General features: G+C 40.6%; 2 protein-coding genes across 6 annotated transcripts in view; one reads left to right on the plus strand and one right to left on the minus strand.

The window, feature by feature from the left end:
• arhgap28 (Rho GTPase activating protein 28) overlaps nucleotides 1-3683 on the plus strand; it is a 65524-nt gene extending 61841 nt beyond the window's left edge. Inside the window, exon 16 of one of the 2 annotated variants that reach the window (XM_088322015.1) lies at nucleotides 3192-3683. In XM_088322015.1, the coding sequence (XP_088178141.1) occupies nucleotides 3192-3312 (121 nt within the window). In that variant the 3' untranslated portion in view covers nucleotides 3313-3683. The remainder of the gene's footprint in view (nucleotides 1-3191) is intronic. The other variant, XM_088322016.1, reaches the window with a different exon arrangement.
• Nucleotides 1382-15557, minus strand: part of zbtb14 (zinc finger and BTB domain containing 14) — a 34227-nt gene continuing 20051 nt past the window's right edge. For all 4 annotated transcript variants that reach the window (XM_088322020.1, XM_088322019.1, XM_088322021.1 and 1 more), the window contains exons 3-10: nucleotides 14541-14711; nucleotides 14397-14471; nucleotides 11885-12028; nucleotides 11577-11824; nucleotides 8702-8787; nucleotides 7311-7450; nucleotides 7152-7247; nucleotides 1382-3536 (exon numbers count right to left, since the gene is read on the minus strand). In XM_088322020.1, the coding sequence (XP_088178146.1) occupies nucleotides 3396-3536; nucleotides 7152-7247; nucleotides 7311-7450; nucleotides 8702-8787; nucleotides 11577-11824; nucleotides 11885-12028; nucleotides 14397-14471; nucleotides 14541-14711 (1101 nt within the window). In that variant the 3' untranslated portion in view covers nucleotides 1382-3395. The remainder of the gene's footprint in view (nucleotides 3537-7151; nucleotides 7248-7310; nucleotides 7451-8701; nucleotides 8788-11576; nucleotides 11825-11884; nucleotides 12029-14396; nucleotides 14472-14540; nucleotides 14712-15557) is intronic.

A 15557-nucleotide genomic window follows, 5' to 3' on the forward strand; every position in this document is an offset into this window, starting at 1 on the left:
TGCCATGTGGCTATCAAGATGTGAAGACCTTTTGAGTTTTTTATTAATTTGCTGATAAAGGATTTTATTGCATAGTCATGACAAAGGTTGTGTACGTGTTGCTTATTTGCTAAGTTATTGGACAGTTAGCTACGCCCCCTTTTCAACGCCAAAAGGTACTTGCAGTTGACAATTTGCACTTCTCGCCAGGGTCTCAAGCTTGTATTAAAAAACTGTCCATTCACTCGCTTTTAGTTAATTGGTTAATATGAGTGTTTTAGTTCAATGAGTATTTGGGCGGCACACTACATTGGGCAAAAGAATGGAGTGAAATTTAAAAAAATGAGTCCAAGCAAGGGGCAGCACGGCGGCGCAGTGGTTAGCACATGTACGGCACAGAGGTCATGAGATCGAACCTCCTGTGTGGGGTTTGCATGTTCTCCCTGTGCTTTCGTGGGTTTCCTCCAGGCACTCCGGTTTCCTCCCACATACCAAAATACATGCATGTTAGGTTAATTGGCCGGTCCAAATTGTCCCTAGGTGTGAATGAGCGAGTGAATTTTCAGTCCCTGTGGCAACCAGTTCAGGGTGTCCCCTGCCCACTGCCCGAAGATAGTTGGGATGGGCTCCAGCACCCCCGTGACCCTACTGAGGATAAGCGGTGCGGGTAATGGATGGATCGATGGAGTCCAAGCAGGAAAATAATACTTATTTGGACTCATTTCAGTGAGATTAATGGCTCCAAAACTGAATTGTCTATTATTGACAGAAGAATCCGAATCTGTCCCTCAAAGCTTAGCATGTTTTGTTCCCAAATGGCAATATTGGGTAGAGACTAATATTTTTGTTTTTGTCATACACATTTTAATTTATATTTTTGCAAGTTTTTCAGAGGTTCTGTGTTGTTGCAGTCAACTATTGTTTAAAGCTGAATTGTAAATAGTTAAAAGTTCTTGTATTTAAAGATTTTTCATAGCATTGAATAGCTAATATTTTTATGGGTATTTTGTTGTGTAGTTTCTTTTTTTTCACGAATTCTGTGTTCTTGACTTTAAAGTTACTTCGTATACAAAGTTTAAATTAGTTAGAAGTTCACTGTAGAATGAAAAGATGCGCCCCCGGACATTGCCCCAACCTGCCAGACTGTCCACCCGCCAGGGTTTCTCAAAATTTTATGGAAATCAATGTGTACTTAAACAACGATATTGGTTTTGAAGTATAAATAATAAAAATTAGTCAAAACAAAAATAAAAATCCAAAACAAATTTAAAGCATTTACTGTTCCTGGTCCTACACCTTTACAACAATTTCATATAAGGCAACCATTTCCCCCTTCAACTTGTTCCTAAAGGTGGAATGCGTTGTTTGAGGTCTCCTTAAAGTTGAAAGTAAATGATCTGCATTCGTATAATGCTTTTAATCATTTACTGATGACCTCCAAAACGTTTCACAATGTATTGTACTTCCCACGTTACCTATTCACACACACACACACACACACACACACTCACGCAAAAATAGTGAAAGATGAAAGGCACCTACCTACCTATTGTGGGCCATAAGGGTTCAGTGTCTTGCCCAAGGACATGTCGAAATTAAAGTCTAAGGAGTGGGAATCAAACCTGTGCCAATATTTAGTTGTTTTGTGCACTATTCATCTATGCGTCAAAAAGAGTCAATATTTGAATTAAAAGGAGGAAATTAGAAATATCTTTAAGAAATAAGATTCATCAATTAATTGATAAATAATCGACCGATTCATCAATTATAAAACTAATCGTTAGTTGCAAGCCCAAGTTGAGGACTCATTTCACGTAGCTGTTTGAGTTCCCATTTTTTCGTTCCAATATCGAAGCAAAAATTACCCCAATTTTTGGGTCAAATATTGAATTGTTCATATAGAGCAGGGGTCGGGAACTTATTGCTTGCAAGCATTTTCTGGCTTTTTTCATAAGTACATATAGAGTACTTATGCTAATCTCATCTATAGAGTTCCAATTCTGATGAGAGCAGGCTAGTGCACGCATATTAAGCGTAGTGCTGTCAAAGTGAATGGTTTGGTCCAGTATATAAAGAGCTAACTCCCCACTACAGGTTACAGCCAAAGTATCACCCCATTAGACCCCATTTTGACTGTATTTCGCTAAGGAATCCTTTATATTGAAGCTCATTAAACATGTAAGATTCACTATTGAGTCTCTGTGATAAAAAGCCACAGAAAAAATTTAAACGGCCAGAATCGCCAGCCAAGCAGAGAGAGCAATCTGATAGGGTGAGCAGTAGGGGAACTATGCACACAGCACACTTTCCTCTGCCCAGCAGTCTGCACCGAAAGTAAAAGTCAGTGGGCTCGTTTGCAGTAATTTGTGACATTTTTACAAAACAACTCTGCTTGCACCTTGTTTTGAAACCATTATTTATGAAAAAATGAAGGTCAAATGAGCCTCAACAATATTAAGTCATTGCACGAGGGACACAAGTGAAATATTTGTTAATATGGGACACAGGCTCTGGCTTTACTCTTATTTCATACATTTTAACAAATCATCTAACGTTACACAGTGAAATAAAATGCGCAAATAGATTTTGTCTGGAGAGTGGGTTTGTTGGTTTTGCTGAATTTTGTCTCAGAATTTACAGTATATCTCTCCCTCCAAAAAAATAATTGCTATTATTGTTCCTGACCCTGGAATAGAGTTGTTCGAATTCTGAGGTATAACTGCATTCCCTACCAACTGATGATCCTTTAAAACTAAGCAAAAAAAAAAAAAGAAGAAAAAAAGGAGGGAATCGAAATGAGCATCAGTCTTCACTTCAAAATCCCGCCCCAAAAAAATCTGATTTAGGATCATTTGTGCAGACATGTAAAAGTTTTCCAGTAAAACACATGATGTTGTTTTCACATCAAATCTAATGAAAAAATATAACAAAAAAATAAAATTCTATCCAGGTTCCAATATTTATAGAGTCCTTTGAACAGAGCGGTGGATTATCTTTCTTAATGGGGTGCTTGCTAGGCGTAGTTCGGCCGGTGCCGTCAGGCAAAACGCTACATGTACATTGTATACAAGCCAGCATTTGTTCTGCCATGCAGAATAAAACCAAGCAGTCAAAGTTTTTCCTAAGCAAAAGTGTGCAAAGGAGACAACTGGACTCTTGGTGCTTAGCTCAAAGTCACGCCAGTGCGTCAAAGTCATGTGATCTCTCCTCAGCGGCGCTCAGCGTCTCTTTGAAGTCGGCGGCAACATCAGCGAGCGACGCCTCCACCCGGACTGCCTCCTTCTGGATGTCTACTGCGTCAACCCCGGCTGCGATTGGCTAGTCAAACCTTGACCAGTGAGCGGTGGCTCGGGTCCTTTTTGGCACTCATGGAACAGAGCAAAGTTTTTGGGGGGTTTAAGCAGTTTTTGTGTGCGCTATGAGCAGCCCAAGCTGTCCATGTGCGACTCTTCGGCGGCCATGGCGGCCGCCTGCAGGGCTTCCGTGTCGCTCTGCAGGGGATTGGGCAACTTCCTTTCACTGTGCATGTTGTTTTCGTGACGCTTGAGGTCAGACGCCTGTCCACAGACAAACACCAAAGTCAATTAAAAGAAAAGGGAAAAAAACTGATGGGCGGATTTCCTGATTAAAAAAAGATACAACCAAAGAAGGTAAAGAATAATAGTCAATTTCAAATATTTTATCCTGTGTCTGTAGTCAATGAAAAAAATAAAGGGCTATATAAATAAACATGACTTGACATCTCTATCCTTCACTACAAATAAATTAAATCTTTGATGTCTATAGTTGTCAATGGCACTAGAATTTAAGTCAATCTTTGAGGCCCATAAATGTAAAAGCCACTATAATTAAAGTCAACCTTTTGCATCAATGGCACTGGAATTAGAGTCAATCGTAGACGTCTAGAGTTTTCAATGGCACTAAAACTAAAGTCAACCTTTGACATCTATAATTAATAATCAATGGCAGTGGAATTAAAGTCAACCTTTGACGTCTTGGTTTTCGCTGTCACTAAAATTAAAGTCATACCTTGATATTGATAGTTCCAGATGGCACTTTGACTACCATAGTTTGCTATGGCACTAAAAATAAAGTCAAGGGCACTTGAAACTAAGTCAGTCTTTTACGTCTTTAGCTTTAAATGGCACTAAAATTAGAGTCAACATTTGACCTCTATGGTTGTCAATGGCACTGGAATTAGAGTCAACCTTTGACATCTACAGATAATGACATTGGAATTAAAGTAAATCTTTTGACATTGATAATTACCCTGGACCTTTGATGTCTATAGTTTTCAATGACACTAAAATTAAAGTCTTCTTTGACATTTATTTTTTACGCAAACTTCAGATCAGGGGATGTTGTAATGGTATTTTGTGCAGCCCTGAGAGAGAGAGAGAGAGAGAGACTTTATTCATCCCCGTAGGGAAATTCACACTTATCCTGCTGTTGAAAAATAAAATAATAAAATAAAAGAAATATAATACAGAAATAGCCAATATAACGTGTTGATATAGAGTATTTAAATAGTGCTACATAAAATACACACTGTAATGAAAATAGGGTAATATGCAAATGTGGGGGTGGGGATTAATGTGGGCTTTTACTTGGAGTTAAAGACCCAGCAATACCAAAACTATATGCACCCGTGCCAATCAGAAGCCCTGGATGACTGCTGAGATACGCAAACAACTAAAAGTACGGAACCTTGTCTTTAAATCTGGTGACAAGGAGGCGCTGAGATCAGCGAGGGCTAACCTGAACCGTGCTATCATACTAGCAAAGCGAACGTATAGTCAAAAAATCCAGGAACGTTTCCTCAATAAAACCAACACCAGGGATATGTGGAAAGGCATTCAGGCCATTACCAAATACAAGCCAACCACCACCCCAGTGCAGGACACTAGCATGGACTTTCTGAATGACCTCAACAAATTCTTTGGAAGGTTCGAGGCACAAAACGGCACCACTGCAGCGAAAGCGGTTCCTAATCAGGACGAAAGGGCACTCCACCTGGACTCAACCGACGTGAGAAAGACCCTGAGAGGGGTCAACACAAGGAAGGCTCCAGGCCCGGACAACATTCCGGGGCGGGTACTTAGGGAGTGCGCCGATCAGCTGGCTTGTGTACTAACAGACATTTTCAACACCTCGCTAGACCAAGCCAAAGTACCATCATGCTTCAAAATTGCCAACATCATCCCTGTGCCAAAGAAACCCCAGATCTTATCATTCAACCATTACCGGCCCGTTGCACTGACTCCTATCATAATGAAGTGCTTTGAGAGACTGGTTAAAGAGCACATCACCTCCAGTCTCCCCTCCTCATTCGACCCCTTTCAGTTTGCCTACCGGACAAACCGCTCCACCAGTGATGCCATCTCCTCTGCGCTTCACCTGAGCCTGACACACCTAGAGGAGAAGAACACCCATGTGCGGATGCTGTTCCTGGACTTCAGTTCAGCATTCAACACCATCATCCCACAACATCTGGTAGACAAAATGAGACTCCTGGGTTTCAACACCCCCCTGCGGAACTGGCTGCTGGACTTCCTCAGTGACAGACTCCAATCAGTGCGGATAGGTCAGAACATCTCAGATGTCATCTACCTCAGCACGGGCTTCCCCCCAAGGCTGTGTCCTGAGCCCCTTGCTGTTCACCTTGATGACACACGACTGCGTCCCTAGGTCCGCCACAAACCACATCGTGAAGTATGCTGACGACACAACAGTGGTGGGCCTCATCAGGGACGACAACGACCTGGCCTACAGAGAGGAGGTGGAGCAGTTGGTGGCCTGGTGCAGGGACAACAGCCTGGTCCTGAATGTTGACAAAACTAAAGAGATCATTGTCGACTTTAGGAAAAACCAGCCCAACCATGCCCCACTTTGCATCAACAACAAGGCTGTGGAGGTTGTCAGCAGTATCAAGTTCCTAGGGGTGCACATTACAAACAAACTCACCTGGTCCGTGAACACTGCATCACTGGTTAAGAGGGCACAGCAGCGCCTGTACTTCCTGCGGAGGATGAGGAGAGCCCACCTGCCCCCACCCTCCCTCATCACATTCTACAGGGGCACCATAGAGAGTATCCTGACCAGCTGTATCTCTGTGTGGTGTGGAGGCTGCAGCGCTACCGACTGGGGTAGTGTGAGGAGGGTAACGAGGACAGCAGAGAAAATAATCGGGACTACACTTCCCTCCATTCAGGACATTGGCCAGAAGCGCTGCCTATCCCATGCTAAGAACATTATCGGGGACCCCTCTCACCCCCATCATGGACTGTTCACTCTGCTAGCCTCTGGGAAGAGGTACTGCAGTGTGCGGTGCAGGACCACCAGGTTCCGCAGTAGTCTAGTCCCCCTGGCCATTAGACTGTTAAATGGTCAATCTAACATATAGTTAACCTAAATCTTAACGGCTGCTAATCTGACTATATAGTTAACCTAAATCTTAACGGCTGCTAATCTGACTTTTTGCACTACTGGCAGTTCTTTATAGCTTGCCACTCCTTGCACATTTGCTCTCTGCACTATTGTACTTACAGCGTTACTGTTACAGTGTTAATGTTACTGTTTACCTGACTTGTTAACCTGAATGCCCATTTTGCACATCTGGTTAGCTACTCCTCTTGCACTATCGGCACTATGGTATGGTAAAATACTATACGTAGCCATAATACAATACAACTTTTACTTATATCTGTACATTCGAGGAAACTGCGGGTCAGATGTATCGACATTTCGTTCTGTATACACGTGTACTAGAATAACAATAAAGTAGATCTGAATCTGAATCTGAATCTCATGGCATGAGGGAGGAATGATCTCCTTAGTCTGTCCGAGGAACAAGACTGTGACAGCAGTCTGTCGGTGAAGCTGCTCTTCTGTTTGGAGATTAAAGGCATCACATGACTTGACCAAAAATACGTATTAAACTAGTAGCCCTTTGCGCTAATAAAAAACAAAAAGTAGCTCTCAGCATCAAAAAGGTTGATGAGCTCTTAGTTAGACAATGAACAAACACAATCAAAGATTTTTATCACATTATAGCGACAATATTATTGACAATACCCGGATATTCTACAGAACGTACAGTGCTGACGATTTATTAGAGCAAACATTTGTTTTTCTGATAGTTTTAAATTTGACTAAAAAAATAAAATAAGCACCTTGGCGAAGGCCTTTGTGCACGATGCACACACAAACGGCTTTTCTCCCCGGTGCCGACGCTCGTGATCTTTCAGGTGGGACTTGTGCTTGAAGGCCTACCGACAGATGGACAGTTGAGACAGACAAACGGACGGACAAACGGACGGACGTCTTTTCACCTTATCGCACATCTGGCAGGCAAACGGCCGTTCGTTGCTGTGGACCCGCTCGTGTTTTTTCAGGTCAGGCGCCCGGATGAAGGACTTGCCACAGACATCACATCTGTAAGGTTTGAAGCCCGTGTGGATCTTCAGGTGTTCTGTGACGAACGACAAAAGCAATGTCCAGGGTTCGTACACTTTAAATTTTTCCAGTACATTCAAAGGAAGAAATCCAGCGCCAATCAAAGGTAGGATTTTTTTGTTGTTGTTAAATTTGATGACTAAATGAAGTCGCTATCTTGCTGCTCGCACATACTTTGTGCTATCTTGAGCTGTTGGGTTGCTAAAAAACTGACATGAATTCTGCAATTCTGCTTCAATAATGCATGCATAGCTTCAATATGTCACACTTGATTACAAACATGGAGAGGGCTCCATAGGTGTTGTGTATTAATTGAGTTCAATACGGAAGACAAAAAAGAAAGAAAGCACTGCGTGTATAAAAAGTAGACAAATAAGCCCAATTTTAACTAATTTGAATGATATCGATTGCTACGAAGGAGAGTGCATTCAATTTTTCAATATATAGAGACTGCTGAGCCTTTGCTTTTTGTTTTATTTATTTTAATTTATATTTATTGCATGTTTTTCAGATGAGCTGTGTCTAAATTGGTTAAAATACAATTTATGGAGTTAATTTGTTTTGTATTTTATCATTTGTTTATAGCGCTGAAGAGTTAATGTTTTTGATTTACATTTTGGATTGGGGGGTGGCGTATTGATAGTCTGTGCAGCCTTTTGAGACTTTCTGTTATTAAGGGCTATACAAATAAACATGACTTAAATAAACATGATTTTGTGTTGTTGTTCAACTTTAAATCTGTTCAGTGTGTAAAAAGCTAAACTTTTTATGTATTTTACATTTTTGGGGGAGATCTGTGAATATTTGAATTTCTTTTTTTCCAGGGATTTCCTGGAAAACAAACGAAATTAAGAATCCTTAAATAGTTTGGTGCATAATGTTTCATTATTAATAATAATTTATCGTTTAAAATAAACAAAAATCTGAGCAGCCCTTTGGGAGCTGAGCCAAAAGAGCTGTCTAAATAGAGCTGTCCTCTTAGGTAAAACCAGTATGGGGAGTTGTTCACATGACAACGCCATAATGAAAAGCCACTAGAACAGGCGTGTCAGGGTCATTTTCATGCACGTTTAAGTATTTATTGCGTGGTCCATAAAGTTACAAGAAACATTTCAAACAATTTTAAGCATTTTCAAGCACTTCACCCAAACCTTCAAGCATTTTCCATACCTTAAATACACAATATTAAAGCCTAAGGATTTCAAGCACACGCATGAACCCTGAATGTCACAAACATGTACTTGAATCCAGGTCGGCATCTTTTTACCTTTGAGGTGAGCGTGTGTGGTGAAGGCTTTGGCGCAGATCTCGCAGGCGAACGGCCGCTCTGCTGAATGGAGCTTTTCGTGTTTCCTAAGCGCACAAAAGGTCACCAGTCTTGGAAACAATGCTGTTATAAACAACAAAGTTACGTAACAATGTTATCTTTTCAGTAACAGTCATCTAACTGATTATTATTTCTGCTATTACAATGCTGTTATCATTACCGACGGTCGAAAGCAGAGCGTTACTTTGTCTCTTCTTGTGTTTAAGGAAGATAAGCAAAACATCCTCAGTCAGCCTTTTGCAGTGTTGGGAATAACACAGTTATAAATACCAGCAATATGTAATGCCGTTATATTTTTATTAACGAGTTCATCCAACTATTTTTTTCTGCCATTGCCATTACTGATGGTTAAAATCAGTGCTTTTTCCCTAGCAAACCTCACACCGTTATCAGCGGCAAGGATTTCCGTTCTCCTCAAAGTTCTCTTTTTTAATCATATCACCATAGTATTTATGGTATATAGTACTTACTAATGCACCAAAAGAAAAGGCAAATTGAGGGCTCAGTTTTGACAGCACTCGAGTGGTGTCGTTTCAAACGAAAGGTCTCTATGAAGTGAAAGAAGGGAGCCGGTTCCCCCGGGACGCCTTTTTTCAATAGTCTTTCACGGTCTTTCGCCCATGAGAACCTATGAGGTATTGAAAAAACAAACAAACGATATGACTACTTCAGCTTCAAAAATCTTTAGCCAATAGCAGCGTCTGAAATAATGTCTGCCCTGACGCCCGTGGCATGCATCTTTTACGTCGGGCGTACAACTTACAAAACGTCTCTGCCCGGGTGGCCGACAACCTTTTCAAGCAAAAAAATACGATTACCGTATTTTCCGCACTATAAGGCGCACCTAAAAGTCTTAATTTTTTTCAAAAGCTGACCATGCGCCTTATAATACAGTGCGCCTTATATATGGCTCAATATTAAATTCGCAAGGTCTCGCAACTTACGCAACAGCCGACCCGATTTTCCCCCAAACGTGGAGTAGTCCGCGGCGTATGCTGGGATTTATATACCGGCGTTTCATTGGCTAACCAATGTGTCAATCATCATTTGAATCGATCGCTATTGGCTAAAGTTATTTGGAGCCTCGGATTGGCTAGAGGGCCAAAACAAACCCTGCAATTGGCCGAAAAAGATGTGTCAATCATCCGTTAAATCGATCGCTATTGGCTGAAGTTATTCGGAGCCTTGGATACGCTAGAGGGCCAAAACAAACCCTGCAATTGGCCGAAAAAGATGTGTCAGTGTCAATCATCTGTTAAATCGATCGCTATTGGCTGAAGTTATTCGGAGTCTCAGATACGCTAGAGGGCCAAAACAAACCCTGCAATTGGCCGAAAAAGATGTGTCAATCATCCGTTACATCGATCGCTATTGGCTGAAGTTATTCGGAGCCTCGGATACGCTAGAGGGCCAAAACAAACCCTGCAATTGGCCGAAAAGGATGACTGAATAGCAAGCTTGCTAAACAACGCCATAAAGAAACATGTTTCATTAGTCTGTATCTGTAGATATTTTACTCTCCTGGATTTACTACACTCACGGTTGTAAGAAGACCATGATTGCGTATCATTATTGAACGTGAGCACTTAGGTGAGTTATGCAGCTTTATAATTTCCCGGTATCTTGTTTTAGAACGATCTTGATGTTGCTGTGATGAGTTGAGTGAATTAAACTCAATTCCAAGTGTTTATTGTCATATGCACAGTAAAGTTCCAAGTGAAAAATATAATAGAAACTAAGGAATGGTTGCCATTTCTTGAATTCCAAGACTTTAACCTTCCAAATGATTTTGAAATGACGCATTTAAGTGACATCGTACGGACACCGCATCCGCACGTGTCTACGACACGTATTTGCTTATTTGCAAGCTTTGGGAATGTTAAGTGGGTAATCAGTTTGACTGAATCATCTGACTGTTTTGTCGACGTTCCCATTGTAGCGCCTTATAATCCGGTGCGCCTTATCTATGGAAGATATAGGACCAAAAACCATTTTTTGGGGGTGCGCCCTATAACCCGGTGCGCCCTATAGTGCGGAAAATACGGTAGTTGTCTTATTGCGTTTCAAGTTGTGAAAATTGGGGCAGGCAACTTTTTAGCTGGGCAGGCAACTTTTCTGAGTTGTCTGCCCTAGTGTCTGGTAACTTTTTGTCATGAGTTTCAGACACTGCCAATAGTAACCAATTTAAATGTTGAGTGACACATTGGTTAGCCAATGAAATTCCCAATCCAATTGTATGCAACTGAATGGGCTATATTCAAAACAGACGAAAAATAAACGTGCATAAATACAACCCGGAACCCATTTTTACATATGATTATCACGCGCAAGTGTGCACAATTATGCGTGGACTTCTGAAAACATTTACAACTCTTTCACAATGTCTAAAAATTGACCAAAGCAAAATACACGGTTGCAAAGTTTTTAGGGCTGTGAACTGGTCGTCTCTAAATGGCCCCTTTTGGAAACGCCTAGACTTACCCTTAAACGTGTAAAATATGTTTAGTTTTTTAGATTGTGATCAAATTTGAGAAGGTACAAAGTAAGGCTTCAAGCTATTGTCTCACCTGTTCTCAGCTTAGGTGCCCATGCTACACTCATTTACAGGCATTTGATTCCCCAAAAAAGTCAGGCGAGAATAAAAACCTTCTATTTCTGTGTGATAAAACTTTACTAAATGTAAGTAGCTTTTGCAGTGATAACATCAGTTTGGGACAAAATTTCAGAGTGTTACTCTTCAAAAGAGACCAAAAGCGTCCATATTCTCTAAACGGTTCAAGGAATTTTACAGGAACCATAAGGGATTAATAGCTACCTGAGTCTGGACTCGTCCACGAAGGTCTTGGCGCACACATGGCACGATAGCTGCTCTCGGTGTCCGTAGAGCAGATACTCAAACTTCATGTCGGCTGCGGCGGCTGCAGCCCAAGCCGGCGGCTGCTCATCTTTCACTTCCCCCATGCTGTCGGCAAAAGTCAGCGTCTGGGTGGCGTGGTGTTCTGCCCCTAAATCCTTTGGCTCCGCCTCCATGTCGGTAACCACGTCTTGGTCATAGCACGCCACCTGGAAAGCTACTGAGTTTCGTCTCACAGTGACCTCCAAAAACATGCTCGATTGCGCTACCTTGTGCACGTGCTCGTTGGCCAGTTCTTTTAAAATGGCTTCCTGCACACGCAACGCTGCGTTGGGAGATTTGTCCAGCTCCTGATTGGCCGTGGCGGCAACAAGGTCTTCGGCAGTGGGCGTGTCCTCGTGCTCCCCTAGAACCTGCACAGCCCCAAACACATGGTCCATTAAAACCAGGAGAACAAAAAAATACTAAAGGAGGGGAGAGTGGTATTTTCATCCCCCTAAATAAAAATAATTCTAGGTGAGTGACAATAAAATAATATGATATTGTATTTATTTGTGTACAACGCAAACAGTGAATTTTTGATTAAAAATCGCAATTGAATGTTTCACTTTTTCTCATCTCAACTCAGCATTGTTAAGTAACAAACATTGAATACATGCAGCTATGATTCTAATAATTTATTGAAAATGTAAACTACTTATACAATAGCAACATAAATTTACAATGTGTATAATTGATGTTCTTCAAAATCTAATTCATCATCTGATCCACCAAAGAGTTGTTTCACTTGTTGTGCTTTTTGGGTTTATATCTTTCAGGAGAACATTCTGGCTTTTTTTTCTCCATTCTTTAATATTTGTTTTGGTACTGTGACTAAAAGTAGTGTGATAATGAGATAAAATGTAATGCCTTTTAATATGTCATCCATCACTGATGATCTTTGGGTCAGGATTTAGCACTCTCACCACCGCCACCCGGGTTCAATTCTCGTTGCATCCAATGTTTTGCAATTCTGCTAAGCAACATTTTTGACTGATCAATAATTGTACGAAAACAGCAACGTGTACCCGGACTTGAAAAAAAGCACGTTATAATCAAACAAATATGGTTATTATTATTGAAATATTATAAACATTCATTTTCCTCATGTTGAGGTTTTTGAGTTTTTCCTTGCTCTTAGCTTAAAACATACTTCTACTCTATAGCATATGAATAACCTATATTTTATGTTGATAATATGTGTAGTATTTGCCCTCATGTAGGTTTTAGATCAGGAAATGGTGTAATGAGTCTGTGGTTTTCAATAATCTGGTCTGTGCAGCCCTTCGAGACTCTTTGTGATTAAGGGCTATGCAAATAAACATGACTTGACTTGACTATAATGTTTAGTAGTGTAGAATAGTACAGTGAATCCTTGCTATAACATTGTTCACTTTTCATGGTCTTGCTGCTTCACTGATTGACATTGTGCATTATTATTTGACAGTACAGTAGTTATTTGGAAAATAAAACAAAACATGTAATAAGTACTTTTATTTGTTAAAGATACGTTTAAACCTGTAAAAAGTGTTTGTTCTTTGCTACTAGAGTAAATAATAGAATACAGCGTTCATGAGTATTATAGTCGATACAACTGCTACTGACAATATGCGCATATTTACATTTTTTTTTCTTTTTTTATCCATGTGCACTCACCTTTTTAATTTATTTTACTTGCACTGAGAGAACAAGCCCTCCAATGTTGTCATACTTATATAATGGCAATATGAGCAATTAATTCATAATTGTAAAAAATAAAGGTTTCTACTAATCACGGATTTCACCTATCACAGGTGTTTTTGCAACGTAAAAGAGGGTCCACTGTATTATTGTACCGTATTTTTACGAGCATAGGGCGCACATAAAAGTCTCAGATTTTTTTCAAGTTGTGCAGCGCACCCTCATGCAAAGCAGCAGACTAACCCCGGGTTGGGCACCCTCCCCGAAACTGGGAGGTCACAGGTTCGTGCTGTGGCTGAGTTAAGACTTACAACATTTTGGGGTAAAATCCGATGTTTTTGTGAGATTGTTCACATTTCCAACTAAATGCGACGTGTGATCTTTTGTGCCTACTCGTGTGTTCACCACACGTTTCCCACAAGCAGAAGAGGACAGGTGACGTCACACGCAATGCCTCCATTCTTTGCGAAAGTACTCATGGATGCCAACGCTGTAGCGTATGTAGCAATTTGAAAGTTATTGTCATCTTGGTGCTTTTGTCTCGTGAAACAATGTCATTTTTCCACCCAGACCAGGACTACGGTGACGCAGAAACTTCAAGCCGATTATGATGAAAAGACTGGATTGTCGAGGCTGTTGTTCAAGCTTTTAGAACGTGACTTTGAAAGTAAGGCTGAAAGGGAAGAAAGTTAACCCTTTAATAGAGCTTTCGCGAAACTGTTATGGTCAGAAACAGAGAATGAGGATTTTGCACCAGCTTTTTTTTTTTTTTTATTTCTGTTTCATCTGTGTGTTCTTCATAAAAATTCAATACTTAAATAAACCACGAAACTCAATTTTGCTTCCATTGTATTTCTAAATACGCATACTTGCATGCTTTTCTGTGTTCATGTCAGGCAGCCGCAGCAGAGGGCACCTGCGCCATATCCTACGGCGTGCCTTGTGTAGTGTTAATTACAGAAACAGAACTAGCTACAGAGAGTGCGCCTTTTAACACAGTGCACCCTATGCTCGTGAACGTTAGACATATTATTAATGTTACAAACAGAATCAAGTGATGACCTCAGCCTCAGCAACCATCTTGGCAATGTCGTAATGGAACTTGTCCTTTTCCTCAGTGGGCGTGTCTTCTCGTTTCTGTAGGGAAAAATAAAAATCCTCAACAGAAGGTTGCACCGCATATCTCTTTACCAGCGCCCAACGCACCTGAGAGCAAAGTTTATCCAGGAAACGGATGCCCAAGATCTGTCCCGACGACATCATCAGGTTGATGTCCCTTTTCTTGATGGAGATCTTGGCCGTGTACATGTAGTTCAACACCTCTTCAAAAATGTCAGAGCGGATGAAGTCGATCTCGATCACGGACGAGTTGTCTACCTGCGCATGCCCCCACACTGAGTATCGCCATAAAAACGATCCCATTGTTTCTACTAGAGATCGACCAGTTATTGGGCAGGCTGATAATTGGCAAAGATATTTAGGAATTTGATGGATATCAATACCAATCTTTTTATTTATTACTGTGTGGAATAAATATATTCAAAACTGGGTTCTTCAGGCTCAGTTGCAGCTAATCCTCTCTCCCTCTTTCTCCTGCCTCTGTCAGCCCTGCGCCTTTTATTGAATAAGCAACTGTGGGTGGAGTCACAGAAGCAGGAAAAATAACGTTAGTGCGGAGTAAACAACGGTAGATTTGCTAACTCCTGAGTCCCAACATGAAAAGTATGTGTGACTAAGAGATAGCGTGAAAAGTGTAGTTAACTTGTTTTAGGGAAGCACATTCAGGTGGAGACATATATTAGCTCTTATCATATAATCTTATCAATCAAGTGTGCGTGTTTGTGATTGAGACAGAGCATAAAAAGCACGTGAATCTGGAGGGCTGATTGATTAGCTGTTAAAATAACATTAGTTTGTCAATCTGGCTCTAAAACAAAAGTGCCCACACTTTTCAATTTGTGAGATCCGTTGAAATTTCGATATAATTTTTGTTTTAAGTTAATTTAAGTCATGTCAGTTATATTGACAGTTTTATTAATTTATTGTAAAAATAAATAAATAAGGAAGCTATTTAAGGTTTTATATTCTTTTATACAAGTTGCTGCTAAACCTAATTTTAATTCCTATTAGTTCTTGGTTTGAGAGAAAGATGAGTCATTTTAGTTGTGTCGAAATTCTAACATTTGAAACAACTGTAAAACGATTCTGAGAGCTATTTGTTGT

The sequence above is a fragment of the Urocampus carinirostris genome, chromosome 18 (genome assembly GCF_059441175.1).
Source record: "Urocampus carinirostris isolate Australia breed hairy pipefish chromosome 18, RoL_Ucar_1.0, whole genome shotgun sequence".
In the NCBI taxonomy this organism is placed as follows: domain Eukaryota; kingdom Metazoa; phylum Chordata; class Actinopteri; order Syngnathiformes; family Syngnathidae; genus Urocampus; species Urocampus carinirostris.